The following is a 25,617-nucleotide window of genomic DNA, read 5'->3' on the forward strand; positions in this document are numbered from 1 at the left end:
TTGAATGCAAAAGCCCCACTTCATCTACAATTGTAGCTGCTCCAAAATCTGAATAAAGAAAGAGAATTTATTGTTGATCGCTCGTGTCAAATTACCCAAATTATAAGGAATTTTCCTAGTAATGAATATGCATTAGGCCGTGCTCTGATCTAATTAAGCATGCACTATATTTGCATAGCTGTCCTAAGGAATTTGCTTTCCAGAATCGTGACAAAGATCCTTTGGAATTTGGGAAAATTACGCGACACATTAAATATTTATATTGTATTTATCATTCGTAGCTATACTTTCAGCAAATTTACCATTCGTAACTATATTCGAAATTTTATAGCAAATTCATAAAATAAGAGATTATTGTTTTGGACTGAAATAAGAGGGCAAGAAGCTCTCATAGCTCAATTTGTTAGAGCGTCCGCTTAGTTAGCGGAGGTCTTGAGTTCGACTCTCAACAAGAACATTTTATTTTTCTGTATTTCGCCTTAGTTGTATTCGTTGCGCGAACAAGTACAAGCGATAAGTTGTATCCTTTGTATACACCCTTGTATTTCACCTTGGTTATACAATTGATACATATTGTATTCATTGCACGAATAAATACAGTTGATACACATTGTATTCGTTGCGCGAATGAATACAATTGACACATGTTATATTTGTTGCGCGTTTGAATACAAGTGATACAAATTAATAGCAATTAAATAATAATTATGGATGGTAATTAGATAAATTATAGTTACTAAGCTCTAAATTATAGTGGTTTATGAAAATTCTTCTCGGTTGAAATTCAGGTTCCGCAAAAATAAGAAGTGAAAATTTCAGAAGATAAAAGAAATTCTAATAGCGTACGTATATAATGTAGAACATACAAAACTGTATGAAAAGACACTTTCAGCAGTCATATATATGAAACTTATTTAAATTTTAAACAGTCTAAAGATTAATAGTAACGCACAACTTGCTCTCTCTTCTCCTTCTCATCCACACTGAAATCAACTATAGTTTGAGAATAAAACTTGGTTGATTGAATTGAATGCAACACTACCCGCCAACCGACGCTACAGGGTAAGTAGACAACTACCTCATTTATCCCATTATAATTCATTTCTCTGGTGCAGCACTAGTACTGCTACAGATCTCTATTTACTCCTCTATTCACTTACAGTATCTGCACGCAACCACCTGTCGCTAGCTGCTCCGTGAGATATTTGTTATGTACTTTCGTCTATATATTATACTCAACGCTGTCCCTCTATCTTTATTATCAAGAATTCAGAATTGCAACATTATATATGATGGATACAAATGGAGGAGAACTTGATGGGTGCAGCGAGGAGATCAAGAAAATGAAGACACTGGAGTTAAATAATGGGGCTGATATTAAAGGTTCTGAGCCAAAAAATAGTTGTAGAAGCTATGAAATGGTTTTGAGAATGATGGGCCTAATTTTCACTCTAGTAGCGGCTATTGTGGCTGGCACCAACAAAGATACTCAGGATGTTCCCATAACTCTCGTAGACGGCTTACCTCCTTTGCACCTTACTCTAACTGCCAAATGGAATTATATGTCTTCCACTGTGTAAGCGAATTATTCTAGCATATAATACTATACAAAGTCATCTGCAATATGAGTTCAACTTATTATGTGTACAGCACTCACTACATAAATGATTTTTGTAGTATCCTCATACTTTAAACCTAGCAGGGAAATTGTCTTATTATGGATAATTATTCAGTAGTTGTCTTTTATTTGACATAGTTTACAATATCTTTAGGCATCTTTTGAGCATATTAAGCTTCCAAAATTTCTGAATTCCTCGCTGTGGCATTATCTGAATAAAATATGATCACTAGTATATAATTATTTTGTTACTTGTAAAAAGCAACGAGTGCCTTTGATCAGGTTAACACTTATGTTGCTGACATTATTCAATCAATCGATGAATCAGTCATTGTTAATTCCTTGCTAGGTAGAAGTCAATTCTATCTAAAGCAAGGGGACATCGCTCTAATCACTTAAGTAATTTTCCATGTAATAACCTTCCTTTTGATGTCTATGTTACGTTGTAACTTTCATAGGCGCCACAGTACGTTAAAGAAAAGATCTTTTGGAATACATTTCCAATTTGTTGCTCTAGGGTTCTTCCTTAGAGCTTTAATTTCTCTTAGTTTGGGACTTGTATAAAAGTATTATTTGCACTGTCAGTGTGTAGAAGTTAAACGTTTTGTATGGATTAACGACAGGTACTTTGTGGTAGTGAATGCAATAGCATGTGCATATGCAGCAACATCTATGGCGTTTCCAGCTCTAAATATGGGTGGAAGTAGAAGAAATTGGACATGCTCTTCAATGCTTGTTATTGCTCTAGACCTCACAATGGTGGCGCTGCTCTTCTCGGCCAACGGGGCTTCAGCTGCAATTGGAGTCATTGCTCTGAATGGCAACTCTCATACGCATTGGCACAAGGTTTGTTACGCTTTCAAGAGATATTGCATCCAAGGGGGAGCTGCTCTTGTTATGTCTATGCTCGGTTCTTTCTTCTTTCTTTGCCTTGTGTTGCTCCTCCCTTTGAATCTTCACAGAACAGCTTCTCTAAATTATTAAGTGTTTAGGCCGAAAGATAAAAGGGTGTTTGTTGCATTTATAAGTCCAAAAGAGCTATATGATGGCCCTCGAATTTGTTCGTAACAGCAGCAGCTTGTACTCATGGTCGTTCTATTTATGTGTTATTTATCAGCAATATTTGTAGGCTACATAGCCAGTACATTGCAGTTTGAAAAAGCTCACTAGCTGATCTAATGAACTACACTAATGCACCTACCATTAATTAATGGAATTACTACCAAACCGAATTTCACAAATATTGTCAGCAACGTCGGCAAACCCCTGCCTAATAAGGCAAGGCACTGGCTTTTGATCAATCTGAGGGGCAGTCCGGTGCACAAAACATTCCGCATCACTCCAAGGGGTATAATGTAGACAGCCTAATCTGATGCAAATATTATTGGTTGTTTCTACGGCTCGAACCCTTGACCTATAAATCACACGAACACAATTTTACCGTTGCTCCAAGGTTCCTCTTCTTAATCAAGAGCACTACAAATAACTTAAATTGCTTTGATACCAGAAAAAATCTTTATACCTATCTTTATAAGTTAGTCATGATGTTGAAGCAATTCTCGTCCTTCTGAATAATGTAAGTTGATTATTATATCATGTACTCAGCACTCGTATCTCTTATTAAAATAGGTTGAAATTCTTTCTAGCATTATCAGTTCACCTAACATCATATTTTGTTCATATCCTGGAGAGATGGATCTGAAGCTAGACTTCCTGCTATTGAATAGCAATAACCAAAAATATGCATCCGGAAATGATATGCTCAACATGGCATAGTTGCAGAGCAAGAACATAAATATTAAACTGTCCCACATTAATATGAGAGCCACGTCATATGGGTTGTCTCATTTTATGTCCTATAACGTCCATTTTCTTAACATAATATGAGAGCTAATATTCATCGCTGTTATTGTGTTTCCCTATGTGGGACCCGTGCTACACTAACTAGTTTTTAGAGTCGAGTTCAGCTCAAAGTCCATTTACTTAACACAAACAAGAAAGATAAGTGTTTATGAGTTGTAAAAGGGAAAGAGGAGGCAGTGAAGAGGTTAATATTGGTGCAAAGAAGCACATAAACCAGCAGAACTTTTTATCAACCTGCCTCAAGAATAGTGGCGAAAGCAGGATTTTCACCAAGGAAATTCAAAAAATAAATACGTAAAGAAGCTAAGAGGATTCAACATTTAATAAATATACATAAAAAAAAAAATTAACCTTATATACAGTATAACTTTTTCGAGCGAAGGGGGTTCGACTGAAATCCCTTCCACCCAGGGGCGAATCTACCTTATGAGGTAGGGGTACTACGGCACCCGCTTGCTTCGTTAAAATTCTTACTATGTACATAATATCTCTGTGAAGAAACGTATAAATGGATAGAGTGGCACCCAAAAGTCACAAAGTGGAAGTGGGTGCCATTGGTTCAGCCTTCCCTTTGAAGGCTTTCTTTGGCCTCATGAATGCAAGTTCGATTCCTTGTTGGAGCAGCTCCTTCGATTTTTCCTCTTTTCTACTTACTACGATTTCTTTCATTTTCAGTTGAGCCCTAGGGCGTCACATCTTTTCCTTTTTTTTCGATTCTTTCCCTCCTTTTATTACTTGTTAAGCCTCTCTTCTTCATTTTCTTAACTTTCAGTACTCATTTTATTTCTTTCATTATACCTTACTTTATGAACAATTATTTTCTATAGGTAATTTGAATTGATTTTAATTAGCATATAATTTTTTTATTTTTAATGAAACAATATTAATTTATATATTGGAATATAATTTGAGCAATATCTTCTATTGGGTTTTGAAAATAAATTAAATGGCTTGATTGATAATAGTTTTGAGTCGAATATCATAAGTTGAATGTTGAAGGTTTTTCTTTGAAAATAATTGTCATATAACTCAACAATTAAGATGGAAAAATAAACAAAGAACAATACAAGTAAATTAATCTAGTCTAACAAAGAATATATAGTGCAGTTAAGGTACTTCTTAAGCAAATATTTATATTGGAGGCGCTCTTTCATGAAATGTTATTTTTCTTTTGCATTTTTATTTAGAATGTGTTTAAATTAAACGTTAAAAATTTGAACTAAAATCGAACTTATTTGCTTTGTGAATGAAAGGCCTATTCAAATTAACCAAAAACTAACTGAACCGACCCATTATTCCTAATCTGTCTTTGTAGCTACTGACATGTATATTGTATGCATAACATGGTGACACCCGCAACCTTCGAATCCTGGATCCGCCTGAAAGTTCCACCCACCTAGCTCCGCCCCTGCTCAAGAGTCAGATATAATTGAAATTCCACCATATCAATGAGTAAATGACTAGAACGGGAAGAAAACAATCGCAAGTTTCTACTCATCACGCTCACACATGCGAAAAAAAGGTCAGTACAATCCAGTCTAATTGTTTAAATGGAACTAACAAAAGAATTTCCAAAAAAGATATGAACCAGCTGTTAAAAACACAGAATGCAGAAGTGGACTAATTTGATTAGATGTGTCAATGAGGTATGAGCTGAGCAGTAAAAGCCTACATACCACAGAAAGCTATAGATAAAACATCTATACTAAATCTCACTCTCATCTCTTTCTTCTATTAACACAGCTAGCTACATGACTTATCAACTTTTATCTTTACAAATTACTACAGGTACATGCTGAAAGAAAGGATTCCCTTTTGCCTCTATAGAAGCGGAGAACTGATAAAAGATTTGAACAATGCCACAGAAACAAACTAACAAAACCTTCATTACGGTATACCAATGATCCAGCAGAATGTCCTGGATTGTTTGCTTCCGCAACCTTATTTGGAAAAAGAACCTTTGACATTACTGATGCATGTCCATCTTGGCAAAACGCCCCTTGATTCTTGTCCTACTTTCTGCCCGAACCTTCCTCGACACGTACCTAATGTGCTTCTCATATCTGATGAAAACATCTCAGTCAAGAAACATGATAGTTAATAAAGGACAACACAATCAAGACAGAATGAGCAATAACTGGTCCATAATGTTTTAAAAGCCCTGGATAAAGCATCTCCTATTTTGACTTTTTGAACAACAGGATTGTAGGTAAATCATACTTTTGATGCAAGGTTGAGTTTTATATTGTCATACAGAAAGCGTGCTTGGATGTGCTCTAACAGTTGATATGAAGAAGGCATAAGAAGACAGCTAAATGGGCTATGTGATTTGGATTGGTATTAATTGGATTTATAAACATTATCAGGAACTTGTTGAGTAAAGGATTTATAAACATTTATTCACAATTAATTTCGAAGTGTCAAACAAGCTTAGTAGCCTTTTTCGATAACTTTCTGCTCCTTTGCAGATTGCCACTTTTCTTCTTCATTACTTGTTCTCTGAGGATAAATTGGTAATTAAGATTATCTGAAGAGTTAACCAGATATATAACATTATGTGCCACCAAATCGTCCATCCTATAATGTTGTGAATGGCTCCGATGAAGCTATAGTACTGTAATTTGGAAAGGAACTATAGCCATTCGATGAGAGGTGCCGAGTGTTACATCAGGAACAAACAACCACAAACAAATTATATATTTCAGGTATATAAGTGTGTCTTGCCTATTTGTTGGACCGGAACTCTAACAGTTTAAACAGAACATATCAGGTGCAAATAACCCTTACCCAGTAAGCTAACACCTAAGATTCAAAACATTTAAAAGATAGCAATAAACAATTTAGAAAATTTAGACTTGAATATCACAGGAGGCTTATACACTGATACACCACAGACTTGAAACTTGAAAGGACTAAACACAGAATGAAAAAGCAAGTGTCTATACCTCCTTGTTTTCTTTTTCTCCTTGTACCGTGAGACAGCAGTTTCTCTTTCTTGGCTGTTTAACTCACGATGAGCAACTTTAGGTACCATTTGGAATGTATCGGCAATGGGAGGATTATGAGATTGTTCTTCATTTGCTCCCCCAGAAGCATCACCAACATCGGAATCTCTGTCGGGAAGTAAACACTTTGTCTCAATGAAGCAATCTGCTAAAGAAGAAGAAAAGCCTTGATCTGTGAATTTGCCAGTATCACTGCACCAATTAAAGGCACTTCCCTGCAGGCAAGGACCAAGATTACGTTATGTTCGCCACAGCAACCATAGCAATTCCTCTTTGTAATTGTGTCCACAAAGCTAATACAGTAATGATAATCTTTACTGTTTATAGGACAGATCCAACTTCAGTGATTCTAAAGCAGCATAGTACTTAAACGTGCCCCACTCCAGATATACAAAAATTCTATACATGTAAAATAAGCATAACACTTTTGGGAAATTAGGTGGAAAATTAATTAAAAGCTTGCAACTAGAAATTTAACTAGCCCTTGGGTGGTGAGATGTTCCTTAACAACTAAAGTTCAATGCAATGTGCTTTTCATTGCCTTGAAATAGGTAGGGAAACATACTAAATCTCAAAACTGCTCAAGGGGAAGTGCTTGGAACACACACTTCACATAACGCAAGACAAGAATCAACTCCATCTAAGCTTAAACAGACCTGATACAATGGATAATCTAATGGTAGCAAAAACTTGCCACCACATAATGGCTAGTCACTGAGCCATAACACAAGAAGAAATGCACCTATCAACTAAAATATTAAAAATAAGGAAAAATATAGGAATGCTCTTCAGTACTTTTGGCAAAAAGTAAAATATTTCTCATTTCCCTTTGAGCAATGTTGAGATCACATTACAAACAAAGTAAGAAACTTAACAGCCAAGTTGCAGATACAACTTTTGGTATAAAAAATGAACTTTCCTCAAACCCCTTCCAGTAAAGTTGAACTATGCCAAGTAACAGGACTATCAGAAAATGAAATGGCCTTAACTAGAGAAAGAAAAAGAAATTGTGGTTAGGTAAAAGAAGGTTTACCTCAGATGAAGGAACTACAGCGTGCTCTGAATTCTGCATAAATCCTGAACCTTTAAATCCCAATTGACGATTTTGGGCAGGTTCCATGAACTGAAATGCTACAATATCATCTTGATCATCACTAGAATTTGGTTCCAACTTCGATAGTTCACGAAGCTGACAAAGTATTTCTTCCTTGTGTTTCCCACATGCAGCATTTCGGTTCTGATTTTGAAAAACAAATAAATAAAAGAAGATATCATTCAGCAGTTTTTCTCTCCGCTAAGCTTGTTTGGTTTGTTGTTACATATCGTTTCATAATATATTGTATCGTATTGTACTGCATTATATTATATTATTTTATGAACACAACGTTTGGATAGATTGTATCTTTCATGATGTCACGCACTAACAATATAAAAAATAAACTTGCAATATTACTAAGGAAAAATAGGATACAGAGTAGAATTATTATATAAAAAAGTATGGTAAATGATAAAATATGATTATTTAATAATAAGGAAAGGCAAGATGAGAAAAAAAAACTGTTGTTACGTAAAGTGACACTTTTCGTTGTTACGTAATGATGGATTTAACTATACCATACAATAAAATTTAAGTAACAATCAAAACAAATATTGTATTTAAAGTAACAATACAATACAATACAATAGGTAACAACCATCCAAACAAGCGGTAAGGCTATTTATTTATTTCGTAAAAAAGGGTATCTATTTTATTAGCTTAAAAATATACTACAGGTTTTGGGTTGGAATAGTCAAGAGTTGTGTGCAAAATGACTCAGAATAGTACCGTTGTAAGGAAAATAATTAAGTATTTAGTCAATGGAACTATTAATACAAGGATCTTTAACTTACTTACACCATAATATCGAGAATTTTTATTCTATCACTATATTTTAATCTACACTCCTTATTGTCTAGGTTACTATTCCAGATCTTAATTCTATAAATAAATACCTATACAGTAACTTGCTCTCCACTTATGGTTCAATAGAATTGGTAGCTTTGGCTTAGATCCTTATATTTATGCTAAAATATTCACTTAATGTATAAATAATTTATCCAGAACCCCTTTAAGTTGCTTTTCCTAAAATTTGAAACCCATAAATTCAAAATTTTGGTTCCGCCTTTGTAGTAACCTCATAGAGTAAAAAATATTTAGACTTTGGTAAACTCTTATTTATAATCCTGTAAAATATGGTGTATAAGGAGCAAGATAAAACAGATATTCACCCCAGTAGACACCAAATGATATACCAGCCAAGAAAAACACTTGCAAGAATAAAAGCAAAATACTAAACTCTATAAGGATAGACAAGGTGATTTCTCACTATAAAGAAAAAGGAGCTAAAAGGGTTTGTGAAAAGTAAGAACCTTGGGCAGAGGAGGAACCCCAATAGCTTGAAAATTATGTCCAGAATCATTAGGAGCAATCAAATCATCAAGACTAACAACAGAAGGAGTATCCCAAACAAGCCAATCAGAAAAGCCATAGCCTCCTCCATCTGAAGTAACAGAGTCACCATACAAAAGAGCTTTCTTCCCCAAATCTTCAAATCCAAGAATGGACAACAATTCAGATACAGAAGGACACCCAGTAAAACCTTCAAGTGGCCTCCTTTCATGAGCAGGTGAAAGAGACAGATTATGAGATTCCCAATCACAGTTCTGACAGAAAACACAACTGTCCGTACAACACAAAATAGAAGCTGGAGATGAATCACAAGAATCACAGAGTAACCAACGTGTATGCTTAGTGAAAAGCTGATTAGTGGAATGAACTTCACGGTCACAGCTAAAACAAAGCTTAGCAGAATCTGCTCTGCAGTACAAAAGTGCAGTATTTTCACCACAAAAATCACAGAGCCGCTTTTGTGGCTGCTGATTCTGATCTTCTTGATCCTCTTTCAGTTCAGTCATGTCTGTTGGTGCAGTACACTTTGTGTGTGTGTGTGTGTTAGTGATGAAATATGATATGATTATTTAATTGTAAAGAAGATACAATTTGGTGTAGAGATGGAAGGAGTTTATTGGAAGATGAGAAAGTAGTATTTCTTATTTAGGCAAAGCAGTGGTTGTGGAAAGAACAGAGTGGTTGTTAGGCACAAGAATCTTATCGTTTTTCACAAGGGTGGTTGGGTCCAGGAAGATATCTTCCGAAGCTTGTAGCACTTTTATACTTTTCATTGTTTGTTTATATCTCCCGATGCGTTGGACTGACAACGAGGTATTTTGGTTGTTTAAATATTTTGAAAAATATTTTTTTAATGAATTTATTATTTTTTAATTAGAGAAAAATATTTTTTAATTATTTTTTTCAATCTTTCCCAATCTATTTTTCATCCCCACTAACTCACCTCCACCCCTACTTTTACCCAAAAAAGAAATATTATTAATAGTATTTTTTTTTATATTATAAATAAAATATTTTTTTTATTTCAACAAATAAGTACTTTCTTTTTATGATATAAAAAAATATTTGTTTACTTTAACAAAAAAAAGACCTTTCTTTTCATGATGTAGAAAAAATATTTTCCTTCATTTCAATAAAATGATGTAGTGAAACGTATTTTCTTTCATTGCAACAAAATGATGTAGTAAAAAATATTTTCTTTCATTTCAACAAAAGAATAAAAAGTATTTTCTTTCATTTCAACAAAAATAGTATTTTCTTTTATGATGTAAAAAAATATTTTCTTTTGTTTCAGCAAAATGAGTACTTTATTCATGTTGTATAAATAGTACTTTCTTTTTCAATAAAAAAAGAGTATTTTCTCTTTAGTTATGGAGCGAATTTCAACATTATTTTTGTGTAAAAAAGTAAAGCAGCACATTAGTTCCTTTGGATTTGTGTGAATTTTAAGAAAAATAGTTAAATTCTTGAAGAAAATAGAGTCCTGAAAATATTAGGTATTGAGGGGGGGAGTACAGGATAACATGGAGACTTGGGGGGAAAGGGACGAAGAGAGTAGCATAAAGATTTATTTTCCTAAAAAAATATTTTCTACTCTCTAACTAAACACTAGAAAATATTTTCCAGAAAAAGTTTTTCACTCACTAAACAAACAAGGAAAAATAAGTGATAAAATCACGCATTTTCCATGAAAATATTTTCTAGAAAAAATAATTTCATGAAAAATATTTTGCTTCATACCAAACACACCCCCAAATGTGTTTACGCATAAGGGCGAGGCATAAACCGAATTACGAGTTAAAAAAATTATATCAATAAATTTATTAAATATATAAAAATATTAAATTTATAACTCAATTATTAGCGCTTGAAATTCAGCTGGCTCCACTTCTGCTCACACATTAACTAACTCCGCCTGTGTGAATTTGCTTGTATTGTCGGTCTCAAGTCTAGATAAAGGAATAATATAAAAATAAAAAATCATATAGTCAATACCAATTTATTTGGAACTAAGGCATAGTGATAATTATGTGTTTGTGCACATGAGCGGATCTAATGCAAGGTTTACGGCTTTTCGTGAATCGAGTAACTATTGCGTATATTTTGTATTTATACTAAAAAAATCATTAAAAGTATAACAATATTTATCTTGTAACCCACTTCGTCAATCCAATTATTATGTATATTAACTTGAGATTGTTGTAGGAACCTATAAACTTAAAATTCTAAATCAACCTTTATTTGTGTATTAATTATTACTCCTTCCGTCCAAATTTATGTCAACTGAAAAGATGAAATTAATCAAGGTTCTACTATAGCTATTTTATTCAAAAAAAGAAAAGAAAAAGAGAAAGCTTTTCAATTTTCATTTATTAATTTTGTTTATTTTTCATTTTTCACGTTTAATACGAGACAAAGGAGTAAATTTGATTATTTTCCTTTTAGCAAGTTGAACTTCTATTTTTTTTCTTTTTTTTTCTTTGTGGGTTGGGGGGGGAGGGGGGGGGGAGCAGGACACCAGTAAGTTATATCTATTCTGAGGTTCTGATTATTGTTTTATCCTTGACTCGGTCACGGGTAAGTAATAATACGAGATTGCATAGGATTATGTGTTAACACCTTCTATTAAAAATTTAACTTACTTGTCACTGTTTGAGGTGTTACGACCGAAAAAATCAGTTATCAATCAAAAGCTAGTAATGCAAATTTTGAAAAACGATAAATTAGACAACAAAAGGAAAATTTATCTGTAACGACCCGACTTGTCGTTTTAAGAATTTACGTTCCGCTCGGTGGCTTAAGGTGTTAAACAACTTTGAAATGTGTATTATGACTTGCGAGGGTGGTCAAGCTTGGTTTTCGGATGATTCAGGATTTAATTGAAAGAACAAATCTTTTTTTGGAAGTTTAAGTTGAAATAATTGAGCGGATGGTGAATTATATGTAAACGACCCCGAAATGGAGTTTTGATGGTTCCAATAGCTCCGTATGGTGATTTTGGACTTAAGAGCGTGTCCGAAAAATATTTTAGAAGTCCGTAGTAAAATTTTGCTTGAAATAGCGAAAGTTAAATTTTTGGGAAGTTTGACAGGGGAGTTGACTTTTTTATATCAGAGTCGGAATCCAATTCTGAAAATTTTATAGATCTGTTATGTCATTTATGACTTGTGTGCAAAATTTGAGGTCAATCGGAATTGATTTGATAGGTTTCGGCATCGAATGTAGAAGTTGGAAATTCTTAAGTTCCTTAAGCTTGAATTAGGGTATGATTCGTGGTTTTAGCATTATTTTATGTGATTTGAGGTTTCAACTAAGTTCGTATGATGTTTTAGGACTTGTTGGTGTATTGGGTTGAGGTCCCGAGGGGCTCGGGTGAGTTTCGGAGTGGTTTCGGATTATTTTTAACTCCTGATTTTTTTTTACAGCAATGTGCGAAATTCCTGATGCGCAGAGCTTACTTTGGAACCTTATAACTCGAAATCTATAAGAAATCTGAAAATTATCAAAACATAAAAGTTGTAACCCTTTGATTCTAATTTCCATAATGATAAACCATTCATCATTCAGGCATTTTTACCAGATGTTATGATTGATTTACTGAAGCTGGTACTGCAGATTTTGGCTACAACAGTGTGCATCGCCAGAAATTTCTGCTGCACAGGGCTGACTTTGGAAGCTTATATCTCGCAATCTATAAGGAGTTGAGCGATGAGAAAAACATAAAAGTTGTAGCTCTTTGTATCTAGTTTGCAGAAATTTAAACCGTTTGGCAGTTGGAGTTGAGTACAAGAAGTAATGGTTGATACACTACAGGCTTTCGGGGAAAAGTTTTGGAAGAGTTTGATGTTTTCAGCATAAGCATGTAATGATCCAAAGGTCCATTTTTAGTTCTAGAGATCGAAATTAGATTTCGAGACTTACGGAATTTTGATAATGAATTATAGGAGCGATCTGGAAAGTTTGATCTAATTTCATCAAGTCGCGATTGGGTTTTTTGTGCGAGAGAAAAATTGGTATCGCATTGAGAAAATGAGCTCCGAATTGAGTTTCGATTGAACAACTAGGTTCGGATTATTATTTGTGACTCATAGGAATAAAAATCGTCGAATTCCGAGTTCGTATGATGAAGTTAGAGCATTTTTAGTGAAAAAGATAACTAGTGGTGCAAGCAAGTTCTGGTGTAGACTTTTAGTGACGAAAAATGGACTTTTAGTGACAAAAAATAGACTTTTAGTGACGGATGGGCGAAACTTAAGGACCAAAAATGGTCATTTGCTTCATTTTGTTTTTTGGATTTTTGGAGCACGGTTCTTGGGCGATTTTGAGGATTTCTTCATGACTTTGACTTGGATAAGTGTTCTATATCCAAAACTGATTATATTTCATAAATCCATAGTTATATTCATCATTTATTTCGGATTTAAATTGAAGAAATCAAGATTTTTGCAAAACTTTTCAAGAACGAAAATTTTAGATTTGGAGGTCGAGTTGTTATCGGAATTTGATAAAATTAGTATGGGTGGACTCATAATTGAATGAATTATTGGATTTTGTGAGTTTCGTCGGATTCTGAGACGTGATCCCCACAGGCGATTTTTGAGTTAAATTTCGGATTTTGTTGGAAAATTAGTATTTTCATATAGAATTAATTCCTATAATTAGTATTGACTGAATTGAATTAATTTGGATAGATTTGAGCTGTCTGGAGGTCAATTCAAGCAAGAAAGTAATTTTAGAATATCGGCTTAACTTCAAAAAGGTTTATCTTGCCTAACCTTGTGTGGAGTAATTTCCCCTAGGCATTGAGTCTTATGTGAAAATTGTGTGACTGAAAAACCATGTACGCTAGGTGACGAGTACATACTTGGTTTATATGTGCAAACTATATCGGTTAAAAATTTGTAGACACCCTTATGTATTAAATTGAAAAATTGTGGAAATTTAGTAAATCCTTGATTTGTCATGCCTCATTCTTTATTTGTTGAGTTTGTATTTATATGATAATTTGGTGTGATTGCAACTTGAAATTTTATGAGAATTTCATGTGTTTGTTGATTTGATATTTCCTGAAAATAATTATATTATGGATTTTTCTTATGCAAATAATTTATTAAATAAGTTTAAATTGAGATACTAATATATTTTTTAAAAATTTGGACTAAAGAAGGTGTTGTGTCATGCTGAGTTAATTTTCCTTCCTTGTTGTTGTTTTCGAGGTTTATATACGTTGTGTGGAACCTTGGGCTATTTGTTGTGAAATTAATTGATTTTGTTGCATCTTTTGAATTGGTTGTGACCTATGGGCAATTTATAATATGAATTGTTGTTTTGTGTTATCGTGGTAATATCCGTATAAATTGTTGTGTGATTTAGGTTACTAATATGCAGCGGATAAGGGTGGCATTCCACTGTTGATATTATATGGGTATAAGGGTGGCATTTCATTGTGGTTATGTGTGTTGGGATATTATCTGGGCGGAGCGCTAAGGGTGGCTATTAAACGGAGCGATAAGGGAGGCTAATATAAAAGCGATAAGGGTGGCTATTATAGGAGTGATAAGGGTGTCTATAGGAGAGATAAGGGTGTCTATTATCAGGGATGATATGTGATGATGTGGAGTTATTGCGTTGGTAATTTTTAGGTGATGTTGTGATTTTTCTTGTGTTTATTTTTATATCTTATGCAATTTGTCTTGTTGTTTCGGTAAACTTGATAATAGTCTGATCTATGTTGAAATTGGGAGCATGTGGCTATTGCCAAGCGGATTATGAATTAAAATATGGGCACGAGGTGCCGTGAGTAAATAATGATGATATTGGCACGTGAATTATCCGTGCAGTTATGATATGAAATGTGGGCACGAAGTGACGTGTTTAAATAACGATGATATTGGCACGTGAGTTGTCCGTGCGGTTGTGATAGAGAAATTGGCACGAGGTGCCGTGAAAATATGAAAGTGGAACCTGTATTGAATTCAAAAAAATGGCTTGAAATGTAATTGTAATTGGTTTACCTAGTCTTAGAAACTAAGTGCCATCACGACGCCTGTGGTGGGATTTTGGGTCGTGACACTACCAAAAGAGACACAAACATTTAACGTGGTTCGGTCAATTGACCTACGTCAACGACGCAAATGAGCAATCCACTATATAAAAGAGAGTACAAAATATGAGAGAACAACCTCACGAAGAGGCAAACACAAGTGACACACTAGCACTTGTCCCATAAAGTTCTCCACCTAAACACGAGTCTCAAACCTCATATGGCTACATTGTGGGTGCTACCGAATGAGAAGGAAGGATACTTAATTTATAGAAGTCCAAATCTTTTCCTACAAGAAAATGGACTAGCAAAATATGGAAGATTTATAAATTTCTTCTACAAGAAGAAAAACTCAATTATGGTAAGAAAATCAGGATAAACACCTAACATGAGGTTCATTAGCAACTCGAACTTGTGTGCTAATAGGGATTTCAGAAACCAAATCCGAAGTTTTATTTTCTCTCACTTTTCTTCTTTCTTATTCTGCAGACACAATTCATCACATATATTTGTTTACCTGAAAAATGGATAGAGTTGAATTTATACGTAGTTCTAAGGATACGTGGTATAACTTGGTACAAATTGAAAAAATAAGTAGAGATATATCGAATATTGACTATAAAAAGAAATGAATACAAACCCAAATTGAGTAGAGAATGACTGATAAATGAACAAGATGAATCAATATCCAAAGCCTAAAAAAGGATAATATTTGCTTATTTGTGTGTAAATCTCAATAACCCCTGAATGTCAGAGTGTATGAATGTCTGAATGGATCCCTTTCACAAATGATAGCCACTCTTAATATAATGGAGGACTTCTACTTGGGGTATTATTAAAAATACACAGTGTGGATCCCATGATAGATTAGTTAATTAACTTTTCCTTAATTTTCGCCGAGATTCTCTTCCCTAGTACAGCTACAACGACTCTTTGTCTCCTGGCTCGATTTTGATATTGGTTGGTCTCGGTATTGGTCGGTCTCTGGGTCTCGAGCTTGATATTGACTCGAGCTCGATCGATCTCTAGGACTTGAGCTCGATATTGACTCGAGCTCGATATTGATTCAAGCTCGATATTAATAGGTCTCTAGGCCTAGATCTTGATATTAACTCGAGCTCGGTATTGATCGGTCCTTGGATCTTGAGCTCGATAGCCCAACTTCACATCACAACTCGATATTATAATGACAACTCTCGGTCCATCATATTCCAATATTGACTAATTACACGAAGGGAAAACTCGATTTTGACCGTGTACAAATAGTCCCCTCGTTTCTCGGAAAGAAGGTGGTGAGAAACGATATGATTATTTAACCTCTGACTAAACAAATACCGACGTCTGCGTCGAGCCCGATTGTGACGTATGTGACAAATGTACTGTCGGTCTAGTTACCAAGGCATTAAATGCGCGTCAGTCAATGGTCGGCCACTGCCAGTTTTGAACTGTCACTATGAAATCTATAAATAGCCCCCCTTCTTCATTATTTGAAACTTTTACTTTCAAATCTCTTTTCATTCCAATCTTCACAGTTCTTCGTCTTCCCTGAAGCTCTCTATTTCCAGATTTAAAAAATTCTCTGCTTGTTCTTCACCAAACACCAAAATATTTCAAATTCCCATCTTTTTTGAAAATTTAGATGGCCAAGATATCTAAAACCGTTCCGCAGAAAGAGGCTGCTTCCTCATCTCGGTTGGCCGATGAGAAACCGGTGGTGGAGCCACGCCTTGAAGAACTCATTCCCGGGGGATGCGTTATCGACTCCGACTTTAAGGTCGAGAAACCCTCATCAATTGCTGGTCGATGTGAGCCGGTATCGAGATATATATGCTCGATACCCCAAAGCCTTATTGATTTGGTGAAGAAAAAGCCTTCTTGATTTGGTGAAGAAAGATTGTGGTTGTGATAATAAAGAGGTTGTGATACCGGCACCGGAGGAAGCGATCACTACCCATGTGGAAGGATACTTGAGTGTTTACACTTATCCTTTCACGTCGGGTCCCCTCGATCCGGTCATCATCGACTTCTGCAAGAAGTACCAAGTGACCCTCGGTATATCCAAAGCCTTCTTGATTTGGTGAAGAAAGATTGTGGTTGTGATAATAAAGAGGTTGTGATACCGGCACCGGAGGAAGCGATCACTACCCATGTGGAAGGATACTTGAGTGTTTACACTTATCCTTTCACGTCGGGTCCCCTCGATCCGGTCATCATCGACTTCTGCAAGAAGTACCAAGTGACCCTCGGCCAAATACACCCTTCTTTCTAGAGGATTGTAATACTACTCTGTTTCTTTGTGAGCAATATCGACGGGCTTCCCTTCACCCTCGTCTTTACCGAGGTGGGTTGATAAAGCTTCAGCGTCGGTCCACCAAGGCATTTACCTCGAGCATAGATGAAGACAAAGATCGGGATTAGATGGGCCGGTTCGTTCGGGTGAAGACCTCGGACCTAATCCCGGCTGAGAGTATGCCATTTTTCGAGAAATGGAATATGAACCGTAAGTGTGATTCCGTTTTTAGTTTTTGTTGTTTTTACTTCTTCATATTTTCTTATCAGTGTTTTTCTTGACACAGCCGTTGCTTGGATGCCGGGTGCAGTTCCCCATCTCGATAACTGGGTCAAGATCCTGGCTTTGACGTCAACGTATGCTGAGCGCGCATGGCGTGATTTGTCAAAAGGTCGGTAGGAGGCTCGTACTCATGGTAAACCTTACTCTTGGTTCATCGCTTTGCTTATTGTTCAAGTAGTTTTCAGGCATTAGTTTTACTTACTTTACTTTCTTTGTAGGTCTCGAAAAAGATGCGGTTATGAGACCCACATCAGGTGACGAAGCCGTTTTACCGCCTATCTCAAAACCGTAGAAGGTGATTAAGAGAAAAAGGGCCTCGGACTCCGAGGGTCAAAAAACCAAAAAGTGAGCGGCTCGTAAACCCAAGGTGAACACAATCCCTTTGACTATGGAGTCGGTCCTGAGTTTAAGGGATGAAGAAAAAGAAAGAGATTTCGGGTTGTTAGTCCGTGCACGGGCTAGCACCGATACTCAAAATACTTCGGTATCGGTGGAAGTTGATACTGCTCCGTCCAGGCTTGATGAGGTCGATGAGGAGACCGAGGATGTTTTACCTTGGGGTAAAGAGCCCGTCAAAGAGGCGGTGGATGTCGGTGTACAAATCGAGCTTGAGGCTCCCCAAGACGGAGGCGGCGCTCAAAAAGACCTACTTGGGGTGATAGAGATCGAGGATTCCCTCTCTTTCCCTTCTTTTTCCTAATCGATGATACGTGACGCTTAAGCTGTGGAGACTTGTCATAGGGAAGGAGTCCATAGAGGGGAGGATCCTTTCCGTGGTTATTTTATCGGGGTAGAAGATGTCACCAATCCGAGTGACTTGGAGGCTCTAAAGAAGAGCTTGAGCGAGGTGGGAGCGCCTTGACTTTTTAACGAAGCCCAACAAGCCCTGAATTGGGTAAGTTCATATTTTCTTTGCCAATTTTCATACTTGTGTTTTTCTTTCATTGTATAATCCCTTCTTATTTTTGTAGGCTTTTGTGCTTCATCACGAGGAGTTTTTCCAATCCCGAGGGGAGCTGAGCCGGTACGAAGCCGAAGTTCGAAGGCTTACTGAGGAGAGAGATGCCTTAAAGCTTTTCAGTGAGCAGAGAGAAGGAGAAGTAAAAGGACTTCGGGGTGAGCTGGAAACATCTCGGAAAGAACAAGCTGAGCTGGCTGAGCAGGTACAAAGAATCTTTGAATTTAATGATATTGACTCGGGAGTGATGGCTAATAATTCGGTCCCGCAAGTCGAGCAAAAGTTTGATGTGATTAGGCAGCTTCGTGCTGAAGTATACGTAGTGAAATCGGAGGCCGAGGAATGGAAGAAGAATATGGACCGCCTCGTCCCAGAAAAGGAGACTGGGGCTCCGACATGTGCTTTTACGAAAGAATCTACAAGCATAGCAAAAGAATCGATAGAGTTAGGCGGTAAATTATGATACCATACCATTGCCCCCTTTGATAGGGTTTCCCCGAACTTCTTCAATAATACAGATTCGATCTCGTCGTCTTCTAGATCGTTTCCTTTAATGGCACATGTGTAAGAGGAGTCATCCCATTATATTTAGGAATTTCGGGCATACAGAACTTCTTGGGGATCGGTTTGGGAGCCGCACTCGGGGGGGAAAGGCTTTTGTACGAATTTTTTGGAATCCAAGCCCTTCAATACCGGTGGTGCCCCTGGGATCTGATCAACCCTGGACTTGTAAGTTTTTACTTTTTTGTCGTTTGCTTAAATCCTCTTTTCTCCTGACTCAATTGGTTTTGTCAGTTCCTCGAGCATCATAATAATTTTGGGATTAGTCTCCAATTCTTGTTCATTTGATCTTACTACAGCTGGCCCTGTTTTGTGGGTGACTTATCGGAGTGGACCGGGATCGGCCCTGCTCGGTGCCTGGGTTTGGCTCTGCAACTGAGCTATTTCTACCTATTGAGCTTACAACATTTCGAAAATCATACGCAGGTTGATCCCGTCTTCTCCAACATTTTGGGTATTTCGAACTGCAGGTCGAGTTCCACCATGAATTTTGTTTTCAGGGTCGGAACGTTGGTTCGCCTTGATGGCCACATGTGAAGTAACGTCAATTGGATCCGCGGGGCCGATTTTCAATGGGATCGACGAGTGGCCTTTCATCCCCTATCATCAGGTTGTTGTTCTCATCTTGAAGGCCAACTTCGTTGTCGATAGGTAGGTCCATTAATTGAGAGTTCGTCGTTTTTAACCTGAAATCAAAGACACTTCGAAGAGCAAGTGTAAAATGGTGTGTTTTACAGAAATTCATACCAAATAATCACTGTTATCCTTAGCCCCACAGTGGGCGCCAAACTGTTTACCCGAAAAACGGATAGAGTTGAATTTATACGTAGTTCTAAGGATATGTGGTTGTCACGACCCCAAATTTCCTCCGTAGGATGTCGTGATGGCACCTAGTCTCTAAGACTAAGTAAGCCTATCAATGTGGAATAATAATAAATATCTGAAATAAATAAACTAGAGTTCAAACAATTTTAACTCCCAAAACCCGGTAGAAATAAGTCACAAGCTTCTAAGAATTTATTCTCTATGTCTCTATACATCAGACTCTAAAGCAAATAAGGAAGACAACATAGTAAGATAGAAGGGGACTCCGGAGTCTGCGGACGCTGGCAGATATACCTCGAAGTCTACTCGTACAGCTAGTTTACTGATGCGTGGTCTGATAAGATGTACCTGAATCTGGACAAAAAGATGTGCAGAAGCGTAGTATGAGTACACCACAGTGGTACCTAGTAAGTGCCAAGCCTAACCTCGGTAGAGTAGTGACGAGGTCAGGTCAGGCCCTATTGGAGAATAAATAATGGCATGGTAAAATGTTTAAATGATATTATAAGATAAAATGACAATGGAAATTAATCAAGTAGTATGTCACATTTAATTACATCAAATAATGGTAAATAAATACCTCATGGAAACAAAACAAAATTCTTTTCAATTTTAAGAAAATCACAACAATAATCAAAGGCAACAGTGGCCATAAATCAATATCAACAAGGGCACTCCCGAGGTACCGCCTCATAGTTCCAAATCATAAATAAATTTACAATATCTCATTTTCTTATCTTACCGCAGGAGCCTTCACATTTTATTTTAAAGAAAATATTTTTTCCGAAATAGCATCCCGCGTTTTAGCCATCCTTATCACACCGCATGACTTCTAGTAGTTTCCCCTACTAGCCACGCGTATCAAACCACCCTTATCTCACCGCATGCGTTTTAATACCCAGACCTTATACCATTGCATGCGTATCAATATCACAATATATCACAATTTGCACCTCAGATGCTCAAATAATTTAACTTGCCAAAATAATTCATCAACAATATTGTTCCACAATAACGAGCTCACGACTCATGTCAAAATAACTCAACAATAATATTTTTCCACAATAAAGAGCTCAAGGCTCATGTCAAAATTATCCAACAATAATATTTTTCGACAATAAAGAGCTCATGGCTCATGTCAAAATAATTCAACAATAATATTTTTCCACAATAAAGAGCTCACTGCTCCATCATAATGAGTACGAAAATCTTACAAAAATATTCAGGAGTAAATAATTCAGAAAAATAATATTTTAAAATCTTTAATACGTTGCTTCAATATCAAGTTTAAAAATTTCAAATACTTCATATTAATAATATTTAATTTAAAGAAAATCAACCTTCAAATAATGCACAGAATAAAAGAAACCAAGTTCTAACTAAACAGATAAAACAATTAGCAGGAAAAGGTCAAGCAAATTAAAAATATAAACATTAAATCAATAATGAAGAATATAACAAAATGAAATAATTTAATTAATGCGCAACAATGATCTGCACAATTTAAAACATAATCTTTCACAATTAGCCTATGTACACACTCGTCACCTCGTGTACACGACTTTCCACACATTACAATTATCAATCCTAGGGGAATTTCCCCCACACAAAGTTAGACAAGTCACTTACCTCGACTTGCTCCAATTTAACCAAGTATTATGCTTTTTCCTTGATTTTTCCGACTCTGATCGACTCGTATCTAGTCATAATTAATTCGATACAGTCAACAAAAATTATAGTAATCAATTTCATAAGAAAATATTATATTTTTCAATAAAATCCGAAATTAGCTCAAAATTTGCCAGTGGGGCCCACATCTCGGATTTTGGCGAAACTTATAAAATTCGACAACCCATTCAATTACGAGTCCAGCCACACCAATTTTACCAAATTCCGATAACAACTCGACCTCCAAATCTTAAATTTTTGTTTTTGAAAGATTTTGCAAAAATCTTGATTTTTCTTCCATAAATTCACGGATTCATGATGTAAATGAGTATGGAATCATGAAATATAATCAATATAGGATAAGAAACACTTACCCCAATGTTTTCCAGTGAAAATTGCCCAAGAACCGTGCTCCAAAAATTCAAAACGAAATGAATGAAATGACCATTTGTAGTCCTTAAGTTTCTACCCATCCGTCACTAAAAGTCCATTTTCCGTCATTAAAAGTCCATTTTCCGTCACTAAAAGTCCATTTTTCGTCACTAAAAGTCCACCAGAAACTGCTCTACCAGCCTTCCTTCAATCGATCATAACTTTAAGTACGAATGTCTAAATGATGAATGGTTTAACTTTCTGGAAACTAGAATCACACGAATACAACTTTCATGTTTTGAAACCTTTTAGTTTCCTTATGAATTGCGAGATATATGCTTCTAAAGTCGGCTCTACGTATCAGAAATTTTTGGTAAAATTTCTGGCGAAACTGCTCTACCAGCCCTCATTCAATCTATCAGAACTTTCTGTACAAATGTCCAAATAATGAATGGTTTAACTTTCTGGAAACTAGAATCAAATTACTACAACTTTCATGTTTTGAAACTTTTCGGATTCCTTATGAATTGTGAGATATAAGCTTCCAAAGTTGGCTCCACATACCAGAAATCTTTGGGGAAATTTCTGCAACAGAAATTTCCAGCAGCCTTCTTTGTCCGAAATCCATTCCGTTTACCTTCCGAAATCCACCCAAGACCCTCGGGACCTTAACCAATTATACCAACATGTCCCAAAATACAATACAAACTTATTCGAGGCTTCAAACCACATCAAACAACATCAAAACGACGAATCGCACCTCAAATCCAAATCTATGAACTTTGAACTTTTAAATTCTATATCTTGTGCCGAAACACATCAAATCAATTCGGAATGACTTCAAATTTTGCACACAAGTCATAAATGACATAACAAACCTATTCCAATTTTCAGAATCAGATTCCGACCTCGATATCTAAAAGTCAACCCCCCGATCAAACTTTTTAAAAATTCAACTTTTGGCATTTCGAGCCTAATTCCACTACGGACTTCCAAATAAAATTCTGATCACGCTCCTAAATCCAAAATCACCATACGGACCTGTTGAAATCATCAAAATTCTATTCCGGGATCGTTTGCACATAATTTGATATCCGGTCACTATTTGAACTTAAACTTTTAATTTTTATCAAAATTTCATATCTCGGGCTAGGGGCCTCAAAATTTGATTCCGGGCATACACCCAAGTCCCAAATCACGATACGGACCTACTGGAACTGTCAAAATACTGATCCGAGTCTGTTTACTAAATATTGATCAAAGTCAACTCAGTTGAGTTTTAAAGCTCTAATTCATATTTTAATCTATTTTTCACATAAAAACTTTTCAAAAAATTTTATGAACTGCGCACGCAAGTCGAGGAATGATAAATAGTGCTTTTCGAGGTCTTAGAATACAAAATTAATTATTAAATTTAAAGATGATATTTTGGGTTATCACAGTCTCCACCTCTAAAATAAACGTTCGTCCTCGAACGAAGTTAGAAAAAGTACCCGAGCTGGTGAATAAGTGTGGATAACAGCTGCGCATATTATGCTCGGTCTTCCAAGTCGCCTCTTCGACCGGATGACCCCTCCATTGAACCTTCACGGAAGCAATGTTCTTTGACCTCAGCTTTCAAACCTGCCTATCCAAAATAACCACTGGTTCCTCAACATAAGATAGATCCTTGTCCAACTGGACCGAACTGAAATCTAACATATGAGACGGATCGCCGTGATATTTCCGAAGCATGAAAACATGGAATTTCGGATGAACCGCAGAGAGACTAGGTGGTAGTGCAAGTTTGTAAGCCACCTCTCCAACTCTTTCAAGAATCTCAAAAGGCCTAATATACCTAGGGCTCAACTTGCCCTTCTTCCCAAACCTCATCACACCCTTCATAGGTGAAACCCGGAGCAATACCCGCTCACCAACCATGAATGAAACATCACGAACCTTCCGATTCGCATAACTCTTCTGTCTAGATTGGGCTGTACGAAGTCAATCCTGAATCAACTTAACCTTTTCCAAGGCATCCTGAACCAAGTCTGTACCCAATAGCCTAGCCTCGTCTGGTTCGAACCAACCCACTGGGGACCGGCACCGCCTACCATACAAGCCTCATACAGAGCCATCTGAATGCTTGACTGGCAAATTTTGTTGTAAGCAAACTCCGCAAGTGGTAAGAACTGATCCTAAGAACCCCCTAAATCTATCACTCACGCACGAAGCATATCCTCCAGTATCTGAATAGTGCGTTCGAACTGCCCGTCCGTGTGAGGGTGAAATGTTGTACTTAACTCTACACGAGTACCCAACTCTCGATGTACAGCCCTAAAAAATCGTGAGGTAAACTGTGTACCCCGGTCAGAGATGATAGATACCGGTACACCGTGAAGTCTGACAATCTCGCGAATATATACCTGAGCCAGCTGCTCTAAAGATTAAGTAGTAATCACAGGAATGAAATGAGCTGACTTGGTCAATCTATCCACAATCACCCAAACTGCATCGAACTTCCTCCGAGTCTGTGGGAGCCCAACAATGAAATCCATAGTGATCCGCTCCCATTTCCATTATGGAATTTCCAACTTCTGAAGCAATCCACCGTTCGTTGATGCTCATATTTCACCTGCTGATAATTTAGGCACCGAGCTACGTATTCCACTATATCTTTCTTCATTCGCCTCCACCAATAGTATTATCTTAAGTCTTAATACATCTTTGCAGCACCCGGATGAATGGAGTACTGCAAACTATGAGCCTCCTGGAAAATCAAGTCGCGCAAACCATCTACATTTGGCACACATAGCCTGCCCTGCATCCGTAATACAACTTCATCTCCAATAGTGACTTCCTTGACATCACCGTGCTGAACTGTGTCCTTAAGGACAAGCATATGGGGGTCATCATACTGACGTTCCTTGATACAGTCATAAAGAGAAGACTGAGAAACCACACAAGCCAAAACTCGGCTTGGCTCAGAAACATCCAGTCTAACAAAATGGTTGGACAAGGCCATAACATCCAAGGCTAAAGGCCTCTCTACTACCAGTAAATATGCTAAGCTGCCCAAAATTCTCCGCCTTACGACTCAAGGCATCGACCACTATATTGGGCTTCCCAGGATGACAGAGAATGGTGATATCATAATCCTTAAGCAACTCCAACCATCTCTGCTGTTGCAAATTAAGATCCTTCTGTTTAAACAGATGTTGTAGGCTTCAATGATCAGTGTAGACCTCGCAATGGACACCGTACAAATAATGCCGCCAAATCTTTAAGGCATGAACAATAGCTGCTAATTCAAGGTTGTGTACAGGATAATTCTTCTCATGCACCTTTAACTGTCTGGACACGTTGGCAATCACCCTATCGTCTTGCTTCAACACTGCGCCGAGGTCAATAAGTGACGCATCACAATACACAATATAAGACCCTAAACCTGTAGGTAATACCAACATTGGGGCTATAGTCAAAGCTGTCTTGAGCGTTTGGAAGCTCTTCTCACATTCCTCGGTCCATATGAATGGAGCACCCTTCTGGGTCAATCTGGTCTTAATAGTTGTTCATAACAATTACAAAATCGTCAATTAACTTCATGTTAACAAAAATCTCATTTTAAACCTTCACAATACTGATAACGAGATACGAGGCATGAAAACCTCATAATTATTTACCCGAATTAATGAGTCACATTT

General features: G+C 36.6%; 2 protein-coding genes across 3 annotated transcripts; one reads left to right on the forward strand and one right to left on the reverse strand.

Moving 5' to 3' along the window:
• Positions 1-1,015: 1,015 nt before the first annotated feature.
• On the forward strand, positions 1,016-2,731 carry LOC107827337 (CASP-like protein 1E2). 2 transcript variants are annotated; one of them, XM_016654434.2, is made up of 3 exons: positions 1,016-1,062; positions 1,163-1,576; positions 2,242-2,731. In XM_016654434.2, exons 1-3 carry the CDS (start codon positions 1,031-1,033, stop codon positions 2,600-2,602), a joined length of 807 nt encoding a protein of 268 aa, XP_016509920.1. In that variant the 5' UTR covers positions 1,016-1,030; the 3' UTR covers positions 2,603-2,731. The 2 variants fall into 2 exon arrangements, with proteins under 2 accessions (XP_016509920.1, XP_016509921.1); XM_016654435.2 differs by having other exon boundaries at positions 1,045-1,062; positions 1,267-1,576.
• A 2,344-nt stretch (positions 2,732-5,075) lies between these two features.
• Positions 5,076-9,660, reverse strand: LOC107827338 (zinc finger protein CONSTANS-LIKE 13). The gene is made up of 4 exons (XM_016654437.2): positions 8,896-9,660; positions 7,520-7,723; positions 6,427-6,701; positions 5,076-5,544 (listed from the first exon to the last, which is right to left on the reverse strand). Exons 1-4 carry the CDS (start codon positions 9,439-9,441, stop codon positions 5,448-5,450), a joined length of 1,122 nt encoding a protein of 373 aa, XP_016509923.1. The 5' UTR covers positions 9,442-9,660; the 3' UTR covers positions 5,076-5,447.
• Positions 9,661-25,617: the final 15,957 nt, after the last annotated feature.

This window comes from Nicotiana tabacum, chromosome 19, assembly GCF_000715075.1.
Source record: "Nicotiana tabacum cultivar K326 chromosome 19, ASM71507v2, whole genome shotgun sequence".
Classification (NCBI taxonomy): domain Eukaryota; kingdom Viridiplantae; phylum Streptophyta; class Magnoliopsida; order Solanales; family Solanaceae; genus Nicotiana; species Nicotiana tabacum.

Coding starts and splice junctions, on each gene's coding strand:
- LOC107827337 (XM_016654434.2), top strand. CDS start 1,031: ATGCAACACTACCCGCCAACCGACGCTACAGG. Junction 1,063..1,162: donor CCGCCAACCGACGCTACAGG/GTAAGTAGACAA, acceptor ATTCACTTACAG/TATCTGCACGCAACCACCTG. Junction 1,577..2,241: donor AATTATATGTCTTCCACTGT/GTAAGCGAATTA, acceptor GATTAACGACAG/GTACTTTGTGGTAGTGAATG.
- LOC107827338 (XM_016654437.2), bottom strand. CDS start 9,441: ATGACTGAACTGAAAGAGGATCAAGAAGATCAGAATCAGCAGCCACAA. Junction 7,724..8,895: donor GGGTTCCTCCTCTGCCCAAG/GTTCTTACTTTT, acceptor TTTCAAAATCAG/AACCGAAATGCTGCATGTGG. Junction 5,545..6,426: donor GAGAAAAAGAAAACAAGGAG/GTATAGACACTT, acceptor TGTTTTCATCAG/ATATGAGAAGCACATTAGGT.